At 41.2% G+C, this 22,685-nt stretch overlaps 1 protein-coding gene across 1 annotated transcript; it reads right to left on the bottom strand.

Moving 5' to 3' along the window:
- Window positions 1-923: 923 nt before the first annotated feature.
- On the bottom strand, window positions 924-20,177 carry ercc2 (excision repair cross-complementation group 2). Its single transcript, XM_047391324.1, has 23 exons — window positions 20,022-20,177; window positions 19,673-19,772; window positions 16,461-16,538; window positions 16,309-16,371; window positions 16,071-16,184; window positions 15,834-15,950; window positions 12,850-12,966; window positions 12,061-12,184; window positions 11,877-11,973; window positions 10,145-10,278; window positions 6,322-6,490; window positions 5,101-5,219; window positions 4,901-4,970; window positions 4,336-4,405; window positions 3,986-4,087; window positions 3,852-3,915; window positions 3,648-3,769; window positions 3,489-3,581; window positions 3,282-3,354; window positions 3,125-3,195; window positions 1,959-2,102; window positions 1,734-1,877; window positions 924-1,459 (listed from the first exon to the last, which is right to left on the bottom strand). Exons 1-23 carry the CDS (start codon window positions 20,024-20,026, stop codon window positions 1,367-1,369), a joined length of 2,283 nt encoding a protein of 760 aa, XP_047247280.1. The 5' UTR covers window positions 20,027-20,177; the 3' UTR covers window positions 924-1,366.
- Between the last annotated feature and the right edge of the window lie 2,508 nt (window positions 20,178-22,685).

The raw sequence follows: 22,685 nt of genomic DNA on the forward strand, positions 1-22,685 counted from the left end.
GTAATGCAGACACAAATATACCAGTAGGTGGCGCTAAGATAAAAGCCTCAGAATTAGGTGTAACCCACAAGGAATGATTTGGATAATAACTCATGTTGAGGCTGGAACATTTAAGATTGTTTGTTGAATTTTATTTATTATCTTGCAAGTAGGTTTATAATGTGGAAAATATTTCATTCAGAAATGTCTATAAAGTCCCGTTATGTTCATTATGTAAATTGCTTGATTTATTTAAATAAGACCCTTCATAGGTAAACCGTTTTTTAGTCTTAAATATCCCAATATCTTTGTTCATTATGATTATAAGTTAGTAATTTGTTCTGTTGTACATTTGTTCATAATGTTGTAAATTTAAAATATGTTGGGTCACAGCTGTTCGTCAGCTGTCAGCAACAGGCGTTTCCATTTGGGTCGGTGATCGGTTCCTATTATCCGACTGCATCCAGATCCGCCTCCAATGATTCGGATGTTTGACTGAGGTTGGGTCGGGGCAGTTCCACTCTCCCACTAACAGGTGACCAGAACCGGGGCAGGCTGACGCAGACCTTCGCCGGCTGGGAAGCAGGGGGTAAAATCGTGAAGCGTGCCCCAGCTTTAGTTAGAAGTGTGGGGAAAGAAAGCAGCCTGCAGCCTTCCTGGTGTTTCCACCAACTCGGATAGAGCTGAATTAGGAACCTTGACACTAAACATCTTTAGCCACAGATTTAAAGTGACACATTCAATGGTCTTTCTCTAAATGTGTCTGAATCGATCATAGTAACTCTAACAAGAAGTTCAAAACTATAATGAGCAAAAAGTTACTTCACTTTAGCAGCAGCAGCGTTTGTTTAACCTGTGATATTTCAGTTTAAGGTTATTACATCGTTAGTTTGGGTTTTCTTTATACTTTGACCAGAATATTAAGATCTAAATAAAAACAACAGTTTCTAGAAACATTTATAAACAAAGATATAAAAAGTGCCTATTTACATTCAGAACAGAAGAGTTGCAGTAAAGCACTTTCATCAATTTAAAAAACCAACTGCTTTCTTTGCTGTTTTAATACCTTAAAACACCAGCTGCCAAACCGCAAACGTTGTTTTATGAACAATCCTTACAAGACTACTGACAAGAAGAAGCTTATAACACAATAGTGGGTTCCCTCTGTAGAAAAATTAAATCTTTTTGGCTTTAGGAAGATGTTTAGATTCAGCAGTACATAGAGAGGAAAAATCTCCTAAAGACTGATGAACATCGAGGTGTTGGAAGGCTGGTGCGGGAAAAATGAACTAAATAAGCTGTCCTCCTTTAGTTTGACCGAAACCCGGCAGTGGCAGGACATGAAGGTGTTGCTATGGTGAGGACCAGATCCACTGGATTGTTGGTTTTATGTCTGATGAGCCATCTGAGAGATTTTCTGCAACATTTCCTCCGACTCTAGTTGCTCCAGAGTCAGCAGAGACAAACCCAGCTGGTCCTCCTGGAGAGACGGGGAAGCAGAGGTTTTAAACCCATGATTTTATACCTGAAACGTCACTCTAGTTATATTTGTGGTCAGAAATGTCCAAGTTTTATATAAAAACTATTAAAAAAAATTCCAAGATATTTTATTGTAATGCATTTAACTTTGTCTGCTTATTTTTCACCTCAAGGAAAATGACGGCTTTAAAAGACGACCAGAAACTAACATCTACACAACTGTTTAGGTTTTTTGTGCTGCTGGGTAATAACATACAGGAGCTGATCCTGGTTACCTGTCTGAAAGGCTGAGCCATCTGACGCAGGAAGTGCTTGGAGAGTTGGACGGCTTCGTCCACAGTAAGGTTCAGACTGCCATCGTTGATGTGCTCCTGAATCCATCGAGGAAGCTTCCCACGCTTGTCTGCTCGAGCATATCGCTGCGGAGAGAAAGTTAAAATTACACTGAAACGTTCCTAAAAGGCTTTTTTCTTTGTACATTTACGGGTTCCAACGCTCACCTTGTCAGCAAAAATCATGAGGCCGTAGTCCGTCTTGCCTCTGATGGCTCTGCCCACGCACTGAGCTGCATGTCGCATGGCGTCAAAAGTCAGGAAGTCGTTCTCTCGGATCTGAAACTGATTCCGCAGATACTCCAGCCGAGCCTGAATTTAAAAACAAAATGGCGGACAGGAAAGATCAGGAACGACCCTAAAAAAGCTGCCGATCTGGGAGGAGTTGAATGGTCTCTTGCAGATGATATGAAGTTTATCGTTTTACACAGAGATCGTTTTCACTTTCACATTTAAGAGGGTCCCCAGTTTTCCAGCAAATATAGCCTAAGGTCAGACCATGCAGTGCTCAGACAAATATTAAGAACCCATTTAATGCTCTACAGCACTAAGTTCGCTTGTTGAAGCTTAAAGTTCATGTCAGGACGGTTAGAAAAAGACTGAACAAGAAAAGTTTGTTAGGAAGGTTGAAGGAGAAAATTTCTTTTTTTCTAAAATATCATGATTTCCATCCATCTATTGTTTATTCCCGCTTACAGGGTTGCAGGGTCCAGCTGTTATAGGACCCCCTTTAAAGTGGGATTCACCATGAACAGGTCACCAGTCCATCACAAGAGCACCAGTTAACCCAACCTGTATGTCTTTGGTCTGTGCGAGGAAGCCAGAGTACCTGGAGAGAATGAGTTAAGTTTGCAAAGTTGCAGATAAGGTTGTCAAAATAGTTCATATAAACAGACCTATTCTGACACTCAGTCCCTTCCTTTTCCGCTGCGGCTCAACTGACCAAAACAGGAAGTTTAAACTCTGCTAAGATGGTGAGTACATCCAGAAAAAAAAAAAAAAAACATGCTAACCTCTTTAGCAGACAAGAGAAACAAACACAAAAGCATTTCTCATAGGAACTTTCTTTATTAAGGCAGAACTACTATCTAAACAAAGTGCTGCATGATTCTATATGCTAGCTGCGCTATCGCTACAACACTGATGTTTGAGAGCAACTTAAAAAGGTCAGAAAAAGCTCCCATATATTCAACAATGAAGTAGTAAACCTCCTTGAAAACAGAAGCTAACACCATCTATTAGCGGCATTTACTGCGGCACGTACGCAGAAAAACATCAGCTGGCTGCTCAGTCAGCTACTAAATAGTGAAACAACAAAACAAGATGATTCTCACCTTCAGGATGCGGCTCTGAGTGTAAACATACGGGACTCCAAACATGATGACCGCCCGGCCAAAATGGTGCACTGAATAAACGAAAAACAAGATTATTTCTCTACTGATTCCACCTTTTCATTAAAGCCATTTGATCAGACAGATCAGTTATATTTACCAAAATCTATGCCTTCGGACACCTTCCCTCTGGCCACAGAGAGGAGGATGGCTCCTCTGCCGTTCTCACACGCCTAAGGACAAAAAGGTCACACCAACAAAGTAAATCTGAAGGAAACCAAATTTTATGTATATTTTTTATTTAAAGTAAAATCGAATTTTGATCTATTTTTAAGCAGCAATAAAATGATCAAACCAAGTCTCTGACCTCCTGGTACTTTTCCAGAGCCATACTGGTCTCCGCTGCATCTTGTGTTTCAATGAAGATCAGCTTGTTCCTCTGGATGTTCTCCAGGATTCCCTGCAAACACAACAATGAACTTGTCTGCATACTCTAAACGTAGCAGCATGTGTTCCCCACACTGACCTGTTCATACCAAGACGCCACTATGTTTTCCATGTACATGTAGCTGGTAAAAAATGCAACGATCCCATCGGGAACGATCGCAGACATCTCCAGGAGGAGGTTACCGTAGTTACGAATCACAGCTGGAAAACAACGACAGATATGCAGATTGTTGCTGGGTGCTAATGATGACATAAAATACTTTTGTAGAACGTTTCAGCTCACCGAAGTCTTCCCTCGTCTCAAACTTTGAGCTCAGAGCCACCTGGTCGTTCCCTCTGCCAACAATCTGTGCCAAAACATCATCGGGATAAATGCGTGCTTTTAATTATGAGATGAAAGACAAAACTGTTACACACCAGAGGACAGAGGCAGGTTCGTGCAAGTGTCATGGTGAAGGACGCCATGGTAACAGGTCGAAAGTCCAAGATGCGGGGATAGATGTCCAAGGGAGAGAGGGTCTGAGAACAGAGCAAAAAAGTTATGTAATTATTAGCATATGAAACAGAAACTCTTGTAACTTGTAAATGTTTCTTTCCAGGATAAAAAAAATCTCTAACTGAAAATGCTGCGCAGTCTGCTTTAACTGTTAAAACTAAGAGCAGCTGTCAAACACAACACAAATCTGCACGGTTATATTTTAAATGGTGAAAAACTACCAGCTTCTATGAAGCGAACACACTGATTAAGAGCAAAGAGAGGTCCGTACCCCCGATGTGATGACGACCGACTGAAACCTCTGAAACACAGGCTTGATGGCTATAGACGGGTCCATGCAGCTGAAGAGAAGAACAAACAGAAAACAGTTCAGCATCTTCATCTGAAGTTCACTCGCAGGCATGAAGGGAGAAAATAGTTTGAGTTCATGTTCGACTCTGACTGCAAGGTCAAAACAAGCCCAAATCATTAGCCCTCCACCTCCATGTTTGACGGCTGTTTTTCCTCCTCAAACATGTTGCTGCTGTTATGGTCAAACATAAAAATGTCATCATAAAGGACTTCGTGCTTTAAGTCGTGCTGCTGAATGCTTTTAAAAGGCTTTTTGAAGTCATTGCTGATGTCTTCCCACCCTGTCGTTGTGCCAAACACACACCTGTATTCCCCAGAGCAGCAAAAACCGCTGCTTTTATAGGAAGTCACACTGATGATCAGTTAACAAAGTGCATATAATTAGCAGCACCTTTCATGCAACATTAAGCTAATTTGTATTGAGTGTTTTAGAGGCTTGTGTTCACCTGTAGATGTCTACAAAATCTATTTTCATTCTCACCCACCTAAAGTGCAGGACAGGGTTGGCGATGGTTGGAGTTCTGTCTTCAAAAGGTTCAATGATGATAGTAAAACCTTGACAAGGAGAAAAAAACATGATCAATGCGGGGTTCCTAAATCCAAACCTCACATCTGCAGCACATTTCATTTAAACAAGATTTGGTTTCACACAGAAACAAGAGTTGGTTGGAGATGTTTTTGGTACCTTGACTGTAGGTGCTGACAAGGGTCGCAAAGTTGGAGATGAGGGTGACAGCCGAGAAGTCAGCGATGTCTGCGATCTCCAGAGTTCGCAATAATGACTGCAGTCTCTCTGCACAGAACCTGGAATCACACAGCGGGCATCAGAAACCCGATTAGTGAAGAGCGACTGAAGCAATGAGAGTATGGTGCAGCCGAAGTCGACGGCGAACACAGAAAGAATAGAGGGTGAGAACATCATTCAACAGTACATCAGTTATCCTAAATTATTCAGTCCGTCATCCACAGGTTCCTCTAAGCAGCTATTTTGGGTTCCAGCTGCAGAGGAGTCCAACTGGTCCAGTGAACATCAGAGAACTGGACCAGAGGTGGGCAAAGAAGCTTCATTCAAACTTTAGCTGTAAGAGTAGTACTGCTTCAATATAATATTACTCAAGTCATGAGTAGTTGAGTAGTACCACTTAATCTCATGTAACCAGACAAAATATACATTATGTGTAGGTTGTGGTGCTCAAAATAATTAAAAATAAATCCCAAAATAACAAAAAACCCTCATTTCCCAATCTCTGGAACCAGCCTCATAGAACCGGTTTAATATCCAGTATCCAATATCCAGACAGTCAGACATGTCAGGATTAACATCAGCAGGTTGTCCTGTTTTCTCCACCGTCTCCTATGTTTAGATGTTTGAAGATTTTAACTACACGGTGGTCATTTTAGCATTTTGTCTGATTCTAGTGTTATGTTCATGTCTGAAAGAACGAGTCCTCTTCTGTTTCTCACATGTCTGCACACACAAGTCCTTGCTCTATTATTCTGCATCACCTTTCAAGTCACACAGGACTATCACTACCATCTAGTGGTCAAAGCATGTAACATATCATCACAAGTCTTTTTTTATATCTGATCATTTATTGCCGTTTCTTTTTTCCTGCCCAGGGACTGCAGATGGAAAATAGCCATTTGGTGGCGAATGTACAGCAATGCTATTAACGTACAAAGTTCATTTCAATCAGGGATGAATGAGGTATCGGCCCCATTTTGATATCAGTGCATCCCTGCTCTCAATTCAACCAAATTTATTCTATTCTAGGGAGATGATGAAGAGGAGGGACAAGATGATGCAACAAGCATAAAGCAGTATTTCAGTTTATTCTTAGATGTTTAGGATTCATGCAGGTCACTCCGGGTGTTAACGAGTGTTAGTATGAGACATAAGACTGACCTGAGAGGCTTGCGGTCAATGCAGACCTTGTCGAAGATGTCTTTTAAAAACTGAGGCGCACTCTCCTGAACCACGTGCTGGACCCGCAGGCGGGCCTTCAGATACTCCAGGAAACGTCTTAGGAAACCAACAAAGTGCTCGGCCGTGCGGATCGAACCAGGAACTGCCTCTGAAAGAGCCAGGACGAGGTCAAAAGTCAGCTTTGTGTTTTTTAGATCGCCTCAACCCCAGAACCAAATTTAAAACTGGATTCATCAACACAGTTTCAAGCTATAATAATATAATAGGCATCCAGTACCTTCACTAGAAACCAACAGGAGGAGCTCTTATGAGCTTGGGTGTAAAGATAAAAATCTGAATTTAAAAATGAACCAAATTGTTATTAAAATCAAGTCTTAAATTGAACCTTTTAATGTATTGCTATGTTGTTTCTATAAACAGATTTCTATGCTGTTAGTTTTATTATTTAACTACTTAGTTTGTCAGCAGGTTTTTCATGGTATTCAAAAGTTAGATATGTCCACTGTAAATTTATAATGAACTTTATAAAAACACACAAAAAACAGCTGGAGACCAAGAACCAGAGGTTGGAGTATGGTTTATGAATCAATCATGAAAGCAGCAGAACTCTAATATAGATTTAGTTGTGTGATCGTGTTCAGGTCTACACTGGAAGAACCAGTTTGCACCAGTAGGTGACAGACTTGGACCATTTAGAGGGTTTTATTCTGAACCTTAAATCTGAGATTTATGATTCCACTACAATAAAATTTGTTATAATTCAATTCAGTTTATTTATATAGCGCCAATTCACAACACATGTTGTCTCAAGGCTCTTCACAAAAGTCAGCCATAAATATGTACAGTCAGTCATTTTCTACCGCTTATTCCATAGTGGGTCGCGGGGGAGCTGGTGCCTATCTCCAGCAGTCTATGGGCGAGAGGCGGGGTACACCCTGGACAGGTCGCCAGTCCATCACAGGGCAACACACAAACAACCACACATTCATTCACACACCTAAGGGAAATTTAGAGTTACCAATTAACCTAACAGGCATGTCTTTGGACTGTGGGAGGAAGCTGGAGTACCTGGTGAGAACCCACGCATGCACAGGGAGAACATGCAAACTCCATGCAGAAAGACCCCATGCTGGGAATTGAACCCAGGACCTTCTTGCTGCAAGGCAACAGTGCTACCAACTGCACCACCGTGCAGCCCCTAAATATGTATATCTATGCAAAATTACACATGAAGAGCCACGACTTCGGGTGGGTGTGATAAAGAAGATCAGTGAGGTGAGGAGGAGAATCCTGTGATGGACGTGGCATTTGATGGGTAAACGAGAAGTTTTGGGATAGGAGTGATGTGTTCGACGGAGGGGGTCCTAGTGACGATCCGAGCGGCTGTGTTCTGGACAAGCTGAGGTTTATGGGTAATCCTGAAAGCAAGACTTGAAAGAAGGGAGTTACAGTAACCTAATCGAGAAGTGACAAGTGGTGGTGGGTGTAGGGCATGGACAGAGACGGTTTGAGGTTGAAGGTGAAAATACGCAGACCGAGTGTTTTTCTGACATGTGATTCAAAAGATGTAAAGCTATCAAGGATGAAGCCAGACTTAGCCTGAGCGGAGGAAGAAACTATGGAATAATCGACTGTTAGTGTGAAACTGTTACATATGATTAAAGCGGACCTGGAGTTCAGTCTGAGGAAGCTTTGACTAAGGTTGTATTCACACCAGGAAAGTCCTTTAGTCCGCTTGTTTGGTCTGGAACAAAAGCAGACTTCTTTTTTTTCACATTGTACTTTTTGCAAGTGAACTATAACTTGTAAACAAAGCCACGCAGGTGACAATCATTGCTCCCATTGGACAGAAATGACGGGGGTGGGACAGAGTACAGACCCGGAAATGTAGGACATCTGTAGACGTGCTGCGTTCAGAAACTCTGTTCTGCCGTTATTACAGCTGCGATATTATCGTGAGAGTCAAGAGCAGCTCATTCAACACAGATTTTACGATTTTTATTTTTTGGAACGGCATCAGAGAAAGCATGTGCCCTGTCCCACAACAAGCCAGCAGCATTGCTAAGCAACATATAGCTTATTAGGTATGATTACCTCACAACACACACCTTTGCTACCGGCTACGGTGGCTTGTTAAGTCCAAAGGAACATACGCTTTCTGTAGTTGGTTCAGATTGGGGCCGGTTTGTATTCAGATCATAAGCTAACTGCACCAGAGTCCGAGACCATCTCAAAAGGAAGGGAGGTGGGGTGGTGCCGCTGGGAGAAGCCCCATAAGAAGAGCAGCGAGGTGAAGCTCTGTAGAGATCTACAGGGGTTGGACAATGAAACTGAAACACCTGTCGTTTTAGTGTGGGAGGTTTCATGGCTAAACTGGACCAGTCTGGTAACCAGTCTTCAATGATTGCACATTGCACCAGTAAGAGCAGAGTGTGAAGGTTCAATTAGCAGGGTAAGAGCACAGTTTTACTCAAAATATTGAAATGCACACAACATTATGGGTTACATACCAGAGTTCAAAAGAGGACAAATTGTTGGTGCACGTCTTGCTGGCGCATCTGTAACCAAGACAGCAAGTCTTTGTGATGTATCAAGAGCCACGGTATCCAGGGTAATGTCAGCATACCACCAAGAAGGACGAACCACATCCAACAGGATTAACTGTGGACGCAAGAGGAAGCTGTCTGAAAGGGATGTTCGGGTGCTAACCCGGATTGTATCCAAAAAACATAAAACCACGGCTGCCCAAATCACGGCAGAATTAAATGTGCACCTCAACTCTCCTGTTTCCACCAGAACTGTCCGTCGGGAGCTCCACAGGGTCACTATACATGGCTGGGCTGCTATAACCAAACCTTTGGTCACTCATGCCAATGCCAAATGTTGGTTTCAATGGTGCAAGGAGCGCAAATCTTGGGCTGTGGACAATGTGAAACATGTATTGTTCTCTGATGAGTCCACCTTTACTGTTTTCCCCACATCTGGGAGAGTTACGGTGTGGAGAAGCCCCAAAGAAGCGTACCACCCAGACTGTTGCATGCCCAGAGTGAAGCATGGGGGTGGATCAGTGATGGTTTGGGCTGCCATATCATGGCATTCCCTTGGCCCAATACTTGTGCTAGATGGGCGCGTCACTGCCAAGGACTACCGAACCATTCTTGAGGACCATGTGCATCCAATGGTTCAAACATTGTATCCTGAAGGCGGTGCCGTGTATCATGATGACAATGCACCAATACACACAGCAAGACTGGTGAAAGATTGGTTTGATGAAGATGAAAGTGAAGTTGAACATCTCCCATGGCCTGCACAGTCACCAGATCTAAATATTATTGAGCCACTTTGGGGTGTTTTGGAGGAGCGAGTCAGGAAACGTTTTCCTCCACCAGTATCATGTAGTGACCTGGCCACTATCCTGCAAGAAGAATGGCTTAAAATCCCTCTGACCACTGTGCAGGACTTGTATATGTCATTCCCAAGATGAATTGATGCTGTATTGGCCGCAAAAGGAGGCCCTACACCATACTAATAAATTATTGTGGTCTAGAACCAGATGTTTCAGTTTCATTGTCCAACCCCTGTAGAAGCTCTGTAGATTGAAGTTCAAGCTTGAAACCATGTACTTTAACATTTGTCTGTGACTTTTCCAGATTCTTCTAATTTATTATTTTATTGTATATTGGTTAGAGGAGAGTTACCATATTTGGTGTTTTAGTAAAATCCATCTGCATTAAAACAAACAGTGCTGCCTGAAAGAAACGTCGAACCAGAAGGTAAATAACGGTTGTGTGGACTGGCAAACCTTGCAGGATCTCGTCAGGTAACACTGGGTTTGCCAGGTAGATGTCCGTCTCCCTGGCAACATTAGCTTCTTTCAGACCCTCCACCAATCGTCTGTACTCCTCCCTCAGCTTAGCAGCATCCGTCTCCTTTATCCTGCAGAGACAAAGAAAATTTTCCCATCAGGGTTTGAGATTTAACGCTTTTGTTTTATACAAATATGGTTATTGAGGAACTAAACAGTGGCGGAGTTGTTAGCACTGCAGCAACAAGGTCCTGGGTTCACTTCCCTGCGTGGGGTTTTTATATGTTCTCCCCATGCATGGGAGGACTCTGTCTGGGTACTCCAGCTTCCTTCCAAAGTCCTGGCGTCCCCTCCTCTCACCCATTGACCACTAGAGATAGCATCCGACCCCCAACACCCTCACCGAATGGCTCAGCACCAAAATACAATAAAGATTTATTGCTGTTGCATCATCCTTCCAGACCACTCAGGTCTTCTGGTTCCAGTCTACTCTGCATCCCCAGAACCAGAACCAGGAGAAGCAGCGTTCAGTTCTTCTGCTCCACTACTCTGGAACAAACGTCCAGAAAACTGCAGAGATGCTGAAACCCTGAATTCTTTCAAATCAGAGTTGCCTTTGACTCTTCTATTTAAACTATTAACTGAAACATTATTTATTTCAGCCTATGGTCCAGCTTTCCTTCATCGCGTCACCGGTATGTACTTTCTTTTAAGGTTTATCATGTAAAACACCTGGACTTGTCTTGTTGCTGGAATGTCACGTCTTCCCTTCTACCCAAATAAAATGATCCAGAAGGAAACCAAAGCAAAACTTCTGTACTTTACAAAAGTAACAAGTTATGTTTGTTTTTAACCATTAGTTCGAAACACAAGAAATACACATACAAGGCATCGTTAACCAGTATGATTTTATGAAACACTTTCTAAAATAATGGTTATTATAACCCTGAAGTTTAAAAATAGCTCATTTTTAGTAATAAATCATGCAGTGAACAAAACAGATTAGATGTTTGAATGATAAACTCCTGATCTGAGCTGGTTGCAGTTGTTCTCACTGGTTTCCACATCAACCATAGTTTACCTCTCCATATTTTCCCAGACATGTTCCAAGTCATTTTTACAAGCTACCCAGCCTTTATGTCGCCACAGTGAGAGCTGGGACCACATTCTCAGCTCAAAGCTGAGGGATGCATCTGTTCACCGATCTCAGAAGATGAATCAACGTTTAGATTTCCTGACACGCTGCCTTTTACGCCTATTTATCGTGTATGTTTTATTTAGAGATGCACCAATCCACCGCACAGGGACTGGAATCAGCCAATTTTCCCGTTTGATCAGCAGGTCAAATTTTTCTCTATTCACTAAAAGCCTTAAAAGTAAGAACTCATTGAGTTTATTAAAGATCAGAGATTAAGGTTAGGGTCAAACACTATGATGCATAAACGGTGATAATCCTGCAAGTCCTTCGTTTTCGGTTGGATTCAGAACTACTGGAAAAACTGGAATTGGGTCAGACCTCAAAGAAATCCTGAAATATTATCGGCCTGGAATACCCTGATCGGTGCAGCACTAACATGTTAATGTGACTTTCCCTTTTATATCTGAAAGCATTTTTGGGTCATCTTATGTTTAAGGAATAAATCTGAGCTCCAATTATTCCGTGAGGAAGCGAGTTACATCTCTAACATTCCTCCGACCTCGGATCAGTACCACCCACTCACTCACTCACTTGTGTATCGTGTTTTGGAGAGTATCCACGTTGTTCTGGCAGCGGTCCAGCGTTCGGCGCGTTATGTTCACACTCATGGAGTCGATGCACACATTGTCTGAGGAACAGGAAGAAATGCAGACGAATGCACAGTAAACGTTTTAAGCTTGTTTTTATTCCCAGAACGTTATATCCAGCTCCTTACCGATGTTATGAGCCTCATCAAACACCACCACTGATTTCTTGGCCAGCTCCTTGGACACAAGGTCCGCTATCTTGGGGTCCAGCAGGTAGTGGTAGCTGTACACAACGATGTTGGCGTGCAGAATCTGAAAATGGGACAAAGCATCAACTAAAATTCAGAGAAAAAGAAAAAAATTATAAAGCAGTTAGAAATTAGTGAGAGGATTTAGGGGCCACTCATCGTGACATAAATATAATTTAGACCCTTCTCTGTCTAGGACAGAATAATTAGTTGTCATACATCTGGGACTACAAGTTGAGTTTTTGTGCAACTTCTCAAAAGTTAAGAGGCTCAAAACTAACATACAGGCTCAATATGCCCACATAAATGCACTAAAACCTTTTAAAAAGAGGCTTTTAAGTGTTTTCCACTGATGTATCCATTACAAATCCACAAAGAAAGAGGACGACCCCTTTCCTTGTTTCACTGCCAGGTCCCCTGGCAGCCCTACAGCATGATACGGCCACCACCATGCTTGGCAGTTATTACTGGCTTCAACGTGGACAGAACCACTGGCGCACCGGCAGTTTTCAGGCAAGGCTTGATGGTTGCTGGGTTGTTCCTGAACATCTTTATCAGTTTCCTTTCATCTGAGTTGTATGCTTTGAACTATTAAAATAAATTATCAGAATTCTTGAAATATGTTGCAAGACATTAATCAGTAAGCAAATGGGAAAAACAAAGACAATTAAAGGATATTGTTGTTAATGTTCTCATGTTAGAGCTAAGCAAGAGTATTCTATAACATACTGCGTAGCGAGCCAGATAGTACGGACACCAGCCTTTCCTCCTGCCAAAGTCCTTTAAATCATCAAGGTTGTAGATGCCGGCAGGAAGAGGTACCTGTCGTCCGACTGCATCAAATTCCTGCAACACAATAAACAAGGAGCAAGGAGCCAGGGGAAGGTCAGAGGTTAGCATGCATGTGTTTTGACCCGACAGGTCAAAACACATGCATGTTGGGTCAACTGGGGACTTGTGAGTGTGTGTGGTTGTGTGTGCTGTGTCTTATGTTCACTGCAGCTGAGGATGAAGCCAGTCAGCCATTTATTGGAAGAAATGTTTAACAAAACATTTTGCATCGTTTTTAATCCAGTTAGAGATCCTGGGAAGTTTGGAAATCCTGCATCAGGAGCAAAGGTGGGTTACTAGATTAACTTACTGAAAAGTATTTACTTCCGGGAGTAGTTTCATTGCACCACATGTTTTACTTCTACCTGAATAAAAACATTTCAAAGTAGTGCTACTCTACCTTCTCTGGTCTAAAAAAGTGGTCCAATCAGATTTTGTTACAAAAATCAGATGCCTCCTTAAATATTCAGAATGTAAAACAATATATAAACAATATACAGGTCCTTCTCAAAATATTAGCATATTGTGATAAAGTTCATTATTTTCCATAATGTCATGATGAAAATTTAACATTCATATATTTTAGATTCATTGCACACTAACTGAAATATTTCAGGTCTTTTATTGTCTTAATACGGATTATTTTGGCATACAGCTCATGAAAACCCAAAATTCCTATCTCACAAAATTAGCATATCATTAAAAGGGTCTCTAAACGAGCTATGAACCTAATCATCTGAATCAACGAGTTAACTCTAAACACCTGCAAAAGATTCCTGAGGCCTTTAAAACTCTCAGCCTGGTTCATCACTCAAAACCCCAATCATGGGTAAGACTGCAGACCTGACTGCTGTCCAGAAGGCCACTATTGACACCCTCAAGCAAGAGGGTAAGACACAGAAAGAAATTTCTGAACAAATAGGCTGTTCCCAGAGTGCTGTATCAAGGCACCTCAGTGGGAAGTCTGTGGGAAGGAAAAAGTGTGGCAGAAAACGCTGCACAACGAGAAGAGGTGACCGGACCCTGAGGAAGATTGTGGAGAAGGGCCGATTCCAGACCTTGGGGGACCTGCGGAAGCAGTGGACTGAGTCTGGAGTAGAAACATCCAGAGCCACCGTGCACAGGCGTGTGCAGGAAATGGGCTACAGGTGCCACATTCCCCAGGTCAAGCCACTTTTGACCAGAAACAGCGGCAGAAGCGCCTGACCTGGGCTACAGAGAAGCAGCACTGGACTGTTGCTCAGTGGTCCAAAGTACTTTTTTCGGATGAAAGCAAATTCTGCATGTCATTCGGAAATCAAGGTGCCAGAGTCTGGAGGAAGACTGGGGAGAAGGAAATGCCAAAATGCCAGAAGTCCAGTGTCAAGTACCCACAGTCAGTGATGGTCTGGGGTGCCGTGTCAGCTGCTTGTGTTGGTCCACTGTGTTTTATCAAGGGCAGGGTCAATGCAGCTAGCTATCAGGAGATTTTGGAGCACTTCATGCTTCCATCTGCTGAAAAGCTTTATGGAGATGAAGATTTCATTTTTCAGCACGACCTGGCACCAGCTCACAGTGCCAAAACCACTGGTAAATGGTTTACTGACCATGGTATCACTGTGCTCAATTGGCCTGCCAACTCTCCTGACCTGAACCCCATAGAGAATCTGTGGGATATTGTGAAGAGAACGTTGAGAGACTCAAGACCCAACACTCTGGATGAGCTAAAGGCCGCTATCGAAGCATCCTGGGCCTCCATAAGACCTCAGCAGTGCCACAGACTGATTGCCTCCATGCCACGCCGCATTGAAGCAGTCATTTCTGCCAAAGGATTCCCGACCAAGTATTGAGTGCATAACTGTACATGATTATTTGAAGGTTGACGTTTTTTGTATTAAAAACACTTTTCTTTTATTGGTCGGATGAAATATGCTAATTTTGTGAGATAGGAATTTTGGGTTTTCATGAGCTGTATGCCAAAATCATCTGTATTAAGACAATAAAAGACCTGAGATATTTCAGTTAGTGTGCAATGAATCTAAAATATATGAATGTTAAATTTTCATCATGACATTATGGAAAATAATGAACTTTATCACAATATGCTAATATTTTGAGAAGGACCTGTATATAAACATTAAATGTAGTTATTGAACTCTGATCAGTTGGAGAGAAAGAAATTACAGATTTAATTTAATAAATTGTCCTAAACTGAATGTGATCCTTTAAATCTCTGCAGATAACAGTTTATAATAATTCTCCAGGTACAAATAAAAGCACTGAAACCTAATAGACCTATATTTTAATAACGTCACATATTTAAATTTAGCATTTGGGAATAAGGAAGTATTTCTGAATGGAAGGTTTATTCAACTGAAGATGCATCGGTTGCAAGATCGGAATTAGCTCATTTTTCTTTATCGGCTCTGATCTGTGATCCTCCGGTCAAATACAAACATCTCTGAAATGGTTTCTTCCTGTTCATTAAATGCTAAAAACTCCCAACCTTTTAAATCTAATACATCGACTACAAGCATGTACTCTGACGGTTTTACGTAGCTCAGTTGGCATCTGATAAAACGTCAGGGACGTGTTTGATGCATAAATGGGGATAATCCTGCAATTCCTTCATTTTGATTAAAAACTAAAGGTCTATTAATGAACCTGCAGAACATTTTTCTAGTTTTGTGTTGATGTCTTTAAGAATAAAAGTAGAAATTGGTCAGTCAGACCGGGTCAGACCTCAAAGAAAGCTGGACGTTGGTATCAACGCTGATAACCAAATGTGCAAATTAAAATTAGTCACTTTGTTTGTCAGTAATTTCTGAGTTGCTGTTTTTGTGCTCTGAATAAACATATAAGTCGAGAAACATCTGCTGATCTGAGTTCGGGTGTCATCTTGCCTCGTAGAAACGGCAGACGGGCAGGTTTGGATTGCTGTGGCGTTGGGCACGGATGTACGACGCTGTCAGACTGTGGCATTTCCCGTCCACCTCCTTGCCGAAACGTAGAGAGCTGACCTATGTGAAGTCGAAGAAAGGTGTTTTATCTCTTAGAAGTGTTGGGAGAATCCCTGAGGTGAACCCATAGGCCCGTCTTCATTCAGGCTGCTCAGCGCTGAACGTGAGGTGTTCTCGTACCTCAGGGTGGATGCAGAGGTTTTTCCTGGAGGATAGCGACAGAGCCAGGAAGTTGTTCACTTCTCCAGTTTCTTTGGTATAAAACTCCATCAGCTTCCTGAGCTCCTCCACAACCTCATCACACAGAAGCAGAGTTTTAAAACCATCTTCCTTTAAAGGTAAAAGTTGCTGTTTCTTAGCAGAAGCATTTAATAGAGGGGAAAATCTGTTTAATGCAATTTAATTTGACCCGACTTACTTTCTCGATCTCAGGAACTGTTCTGGAGCAGTAAATTAACTTGGTCACGTCTAAAGGAAAGGCCTGAGAGACACAACAGAGTAAGACGAAGGGATCAGAACCGATTCGTAAGAGGATCAGAACCTCAGAAGTATGTTTAAGATCAAACTCACTCTTTGATAGGCAACAATGAGAGACAGCAGAGAGATGGTCTTCCCTGTTCCAGACGGCATCTCCAGGACTCCATGACCCTGAACACAAACAGGATCAATTCACACAACCCAGATTTATGCTCCATCACCCAACATGCATGAAACATTGTCGTTTGGATGGATGAGACCAAAGTAGAGAAAACTGACAATATTTGCACAGATCCATGTCTGGAAACAACCAAACACCTCATTCAAACTGTGAAGCACGGTGGTGGAGGCCTGATGATCTGGGCTTAATATGCAGCCACAGGACCTGCGCAACTGCAGGCACTGAGTCAACAATATTCCAAACCATTCTAGAGTATAACGTGAGGACGTCTAACAGCTAAACCTTGACCCAAACTGGGTCATCAACAGGACAATGATCCCAAACCCAGCTGAAAAAGAAAAGATTCCAGGTTTTGAAATGGCCTACTCAAAGTCCACACATTAACCTGATGGAAATGCTATGGTGGGACCTTGAGAGCTGTGCAGAAACAATTGTCTGCAAAACTCAATGAAATGAAGCAGCAAGAGTGGACCATGGTTCCTCCACAACGACACGACAGACTGATTAAGTCAGTACTCAGTTACCACTGATAAAGGTGGTTCTACAGTTAACCATGGGGTGTACTTAGTTTTTACATGATTAAATGAGGTGGATGTTGACTGAAACTTGAAAGCACAAAAAAACTGAACAATTCAAGAATGTATGACTGAGTATAAATACGAGAATAAAGCTTTTTGTTGCTGTTTACATGTTTTAAGTTGAAAAGACAAGAAAAAAAAAAGAAAAACTGTCAATAATAAAGTTGAAAGAATAAGAATAGAGTCAAAACGACAAGAAAGGGTTGAAACGACACTGGCAGAAAGACCTGCAACAATCATGTGTTGTGTAAAAAATGAACTAGTACTTTGGAAAAGGATTTATTAACGAACAAATTTCTCTCTTTCAGTGGATAAACATCCTGTGGACTCATCCTCGTATTCAGCATGGAGGCTATCCCTGCTCGGAAACAACAGCAGTTTCAGCAATCTTGTCTTTCCTTTAGAAGATTTTATTTTCACTTTATTCTCAAGATTTTGATTTAATCATAAAGCAGAATTTTCCTCTCACTTTTGACCTTACAGGTCCTTCTCAAAATATTAGCATATTGTGATAAAGTTCATTATTTTCCATAATGTCATGATGAAAATTGAACATTCATATATTTTAGATTCATTGCACACTAACTGAAATATTTCCGGTCTTTTATTGTCTTAATACGGATGATTTTGGCAAACAGCTCATGAAAACCCAAAATTCCTATCTCACAAAATTAGCATATTTCATCCGACCAATAAAAGAAAAGTGTTTTTAATACAAAAAACGTCAACCTTCAAATAATCATGTACAGTTATGCACTCAATACTTGGTGGGGAATCCATTTGCAGAAATGACTGCTTCAATGCGGCGTGACATGGAGGCAATCAGCCTGTGGCACTGCTGAGGTCTTATGGAGGCCCAGGATGCTTCGATAGCGGCCTTTAGCTCATCCAGAGTGTTGGGTCTTGAGTCTCTCAACGTTCTCTTCACCATATCCCACAGATTCTCTATGGGGTTCAGGTCAGGAGAGTTGGCAGGCCAATTGAGCACAGTGATACCATGGTCAGTAAACCATTTACCAGTGGTTTTGACACTGTGAGCAGGTGCCAGGTCGTGCTGAAAAATGAAATCTTCATCTCCATAAAGCTTTTCAGCAGATGGAAGCATGAAGTGCTCCAAAATCTCCTGATAGCTAGCTGCATTGACCCTGCCCTTGATAAAACACAGTGGACCAACACCAGCAGCTGACACGGCACCCCAGACCATCACTGACTGTGGGTACTTGACACTGGACTTCTGGCATTTTGGCATTTCCTTCTCCACAGTCTTCCTCTAGACTCTGGCACCTTGATTTCTGAATGACATGCAGAATTTGCTTTCATCCGAAAAAAGTACTTTGGACCACTGAGCAACAGTCCAGTGCTGCTTCTCTGTAGCCCAGGTCAGGCGCTTCTGCCGCTGTTTCTGGTTCAAAAGTGGCTTGACCTGGGGAATGCGGCACCTGTAGCCCATTTCCTGCACACGCCTGTGCACGGTGGCTCTGGATGTTTCTACTCCAGACTCAGTCCACTGCTTCCGCAGGTCCCCCAAGGTCGGGAATCGGCCCTTCTCCACAATCTTCCTCAGGGTCCGGTCACCTCTTCTCGTTGTGCAGCGTTTTCTGCCACACTTTTTCCTTCCCACAGACTTCCCACTGAGGTGCCTTGATACAGCACTCTGGGAACAGCCTATTCGTTCAGAAATGTCTTTCTGTGTCTTACCCTGTTGCTTGAGGGTGTCAATAGTGGCCTTCTGGACAGCAGTCAGGTCAGCAGTCTTACCCATGATTGGGGTTTTGAGTGATGAACCAGGCTGGGAGTTTTAAAGGTCTCAGGAATCTTTTGCAGGTGTTTAGAGTTAACTCGTTGATTCAGATGATTAGGTTCATAGCTCGTTTAGAAACCCTTTTAATGATATGCTAATTTTGTGAGATAGGAATTTTGGGTTTTCATGAGCTGTATGCCAAAATCCTCCGTATTAAGACAATAAAAGACCTGAAATATTTCAATTAGTGTGCAATGAATCTAAAATATATGAATGTTAAATTTTCATCATGACATTATGGAAAATAATGAACTTTATCACAATATGCTAATATTTTGAGAAGGACCTGTATTCTGCAATAAAAAAGAAAAGAAATCCAAGACTGCAAACGGTGTGGTTATTTAATAACTGAGACTTTGAACAACAATCTCTGGGAAGATGACGATCCACTCCTCACCTTTTCAGATTACTTTGATGAATATGGAAAGTTTTCCCTATTTAGACCAAAATCTAAGTTAAATAAGTGAGGAATTTATTGTTATCACTATCAGTCTGTTGGTTAGTCCCGGTAAATTAAACATGTTACCGAAATTTCATCAGTGAGTTCAAGTTTGGGGTGCCCAAAAGATGGATCTGTCTTTCCCTTTTTAATTAATGCTTCATGTCAACATTTAATGTCTAATAAATGATCCCCTCAAAATTATTTAAATAGGAATTGTTTTTATTTCTGTATGAGTTGGAGACATTTACATAAGAAACCCGAGATTTATTTTTCTAGGGGAGAGTTCTGACTGAAAGGACTCACCTTTGCATCCAAAGTCCTCTTCAGCTCCAGCATGTAGGAGTACTGCTCCGGATAGATGTAATCATAGGGAAAATAGACCAGCAGACCCTCGATGTTCAGCCTGAAATGTTATCAAACAGTGACAAAGCTAACAGAAGGGACAAGAACCTCAGAAATATCTGAAAGTTATTATAAACAGATATTAACTCTTATATGAGTCTCTGTTTTAAAAACATTGGTCAGCATACAGTTATAGTGAAACAAAGTCAGAGCTTAGGTTAATTTAATTAGTTAAAACTTCATACGTCCATGCTAACACCAGCACTACGGCAGCTCCTATTTTAAACACTTTCAAAATAAAAACACTCACTTCATTTTAGCGAATCGTTTAACAGCGACTCGTCCTCGTTTTTTTTTTTTCACTTTCAAACATTCATTTTAAACTGAAATGACAAGAAAAGCAATACACAACTCATGGGTTAGCAACTACTGCTGCTGCTATTTCTTTTATGGTTATTGACGTTATTGACGCGCCCTACCGCCCCCTAAAGGACGAACTGGAAATGGCACGAAGTATGTTTTTAGAGAAGGTCCAAAAACTTCATAGCTGCCTTATATTGAATTATTTTGACGTCATATTATGTCAGTTTATGCTATAAATATTTACGAATAAAATCGAAGTAGTACAGCCCTGTATTGCCTATTTACAGGCGTCTTATTACAAAATCTATCAGCTAAAATGTTGATATTTTCACCCTGACTCTTACTTAACATGTCATTGTATAGATTATACCATGTGGGAAATTCAGTATGACTAGTCTATTTATTTATTTATTTTTGTTTCTTCAATTTAATTTGTATTAGTCCAAATGTTTATATAGGAGTTGACGTAGTATTCCATGCAAAACACATCTATTTTATTAACTTATGTATTCATTTATGCATTCATTTAGTATTATTATTGTTATTATTATTATTATTAGTAGTAGTAGTAGCAGTGTTTTTTAAAGCCTAGAGCCTACGTGAGTGTTGTTGCTGACAATGTGCATCTCTTCTTCTGAAGTTTACGATTCACACAGACCCACCAAAACTAGACAATAACAGAGTAGAAAACCGTTGCCTGGTCTGATGAGTCACTGTTTCAGCTACAACATTGAAATAGTTGAGTCAGAATTTGTTGTAACCAACTTGAAAGCATGGATCCATAATGACTTATATCAAAAGTTCAGGATAGTGGTGGGGGATATTTTCACAGCATACCTTGGGCTCCTTAGATAAGCATCATTTAAACACCATAACCAACCTGAGTACTGTCACTGACCATATCCATCCCTTTTTGTCCACAGTTTACCCATCTTCTGAAGGCTACTTCCAGCAGGATGACAATGTGAAATTGAGATGTCTTGAGCAAAGCCAGTGGAATCTAAGATAGCAGTAAAGGCTGTATTTAGGCAATCACTTTCAGTGTCAACATGAATGTTAAAATCCCTGACTTTAATGACCTCATCTGTATTTAACTCTAAATCAAATAAGAAGTCTGAAGACTGATCTAAAATTGAGAACAAGAGCCTGGGTAGACGATACAAAACAACAATCAGAAGTGGTTTTAGTGCTTTGTGATTTGAATGAGGAAAACTAAGGGTTGGATATTAAAAAGTATCGTAGATATTAATTGTCCTGGGTTTAATCAATAAATCTGACTATGGTTGCTACCTCTTTGGGAAGAATGGCTGCTCCGTCCAAAGTGGGATGTACACAATAACGCAGGCAAAAATGTTACAATTAAATTCGAGTCAGCAGCGTCTGCTGTGTTTAGTTGACAGCAGTTGTAGTTGCTCTATGTTACCACTGGAGGGCGGTGAAAAGTACATTTTGAAAAGGCGCATCTTGTTGCATGGCGTTCTTCAGTCTTGTGTACAGTGTCACGTGTACAGGTAGATCTCATAAATACTTGAATATCGTGACAATTTTCAGTATTTTTCATCACTCATTTTATATAACTAATATACATTTCATATATATTCATTAAGCATAGAGTGAAATATTTTAAACCTTTATTTCTTGACATTTTGATAATTATGGCTTACAGATAATGAAAACCTAAAATTCAGTGCCTGAGAAAATTAAAATACTGCGAAAAACTCATTGTGTCACATCTAATTTTCTCAAATTACCTGCAAAGATTTCCTGAGCCTCTAAATGGTCTCTCGGTCTGGGTCAGTAGGAGACACAGTCCTGGGAAAGACTGCTGACTTCATAGATGTCCAGTTTACAGTCACTGACACCTTCCATGACGAGGGTACGTTACCCAGATGAAAGTAAAATCTGCATTTCATTTGAAAAACAAGGTCCTAGAGTCTGGACAAAGAGTGGAGAAAAACAGAATCCATGTTGATTGAAGTCCAGTGTGAAGTTTCCACAGTCAGTGATGGTTTGGGGTTCCATGTCATCTGCTGGTGTTGGTCCACTGGGTTTCTGCAGTCCACAGTCAATGTAGCCATCAACCAGGACGTTCTAGAGCACCTTATGCTTCCTACTCCTGACAAGATTTATGGATATGCTGATTTCATTTTCCAGCAGGACTTGGTGCCGGCCCACACTGTCAAAAGTACCAAAAGCTGGTTCAGTGACCATGGTGTTACTGTGCTTGATTGGCCATCAAAATGGCCTGACCAGAACCCCATAGAAAATCTATGGAGTATAGTCAAGAGGAAAATGAGAGACAGCACAACCAACAATGAAGTTGACCTGAAGGCCTCAATCAAAGCAACCTGGGCTTCCATTACACCTCAGCAGAACCACAGGTTGGTGTCCTCTATGCCACGGCGCATTGATGCAGAAATTCATGCAAAAGGAGGAGAAATAAATCTACTTTTCAGAAACCTTATATTTCTGTTCAAAAAGTAATTTGTTTTTGACCTTAGGTAATATTTAATATTTTATTTAAACCTTGACTACTGTTTTTAGAGGATTCAATAATAACTACATTTATTATTATTTAAATGTGTGTGAACAACTGGACATGAAACAAGAA

Source organism: Girardinichthys multiradiatus, chromosome 18, assembly GCF_021462225.1.
Source record: "Girardinichthys multiradiatus isolate DD_20200921_A chromosome 18, DD_fGirMul_XY1, whole genome shotgun sequence".
Classification (NCBI taxonomy): Eukaryota; Metazoa; Chordata; class Actinopteri; order Cyprinodontiformes; family Goodeidae; genus Girardinichthys; species Girardinichthys multiradiatus.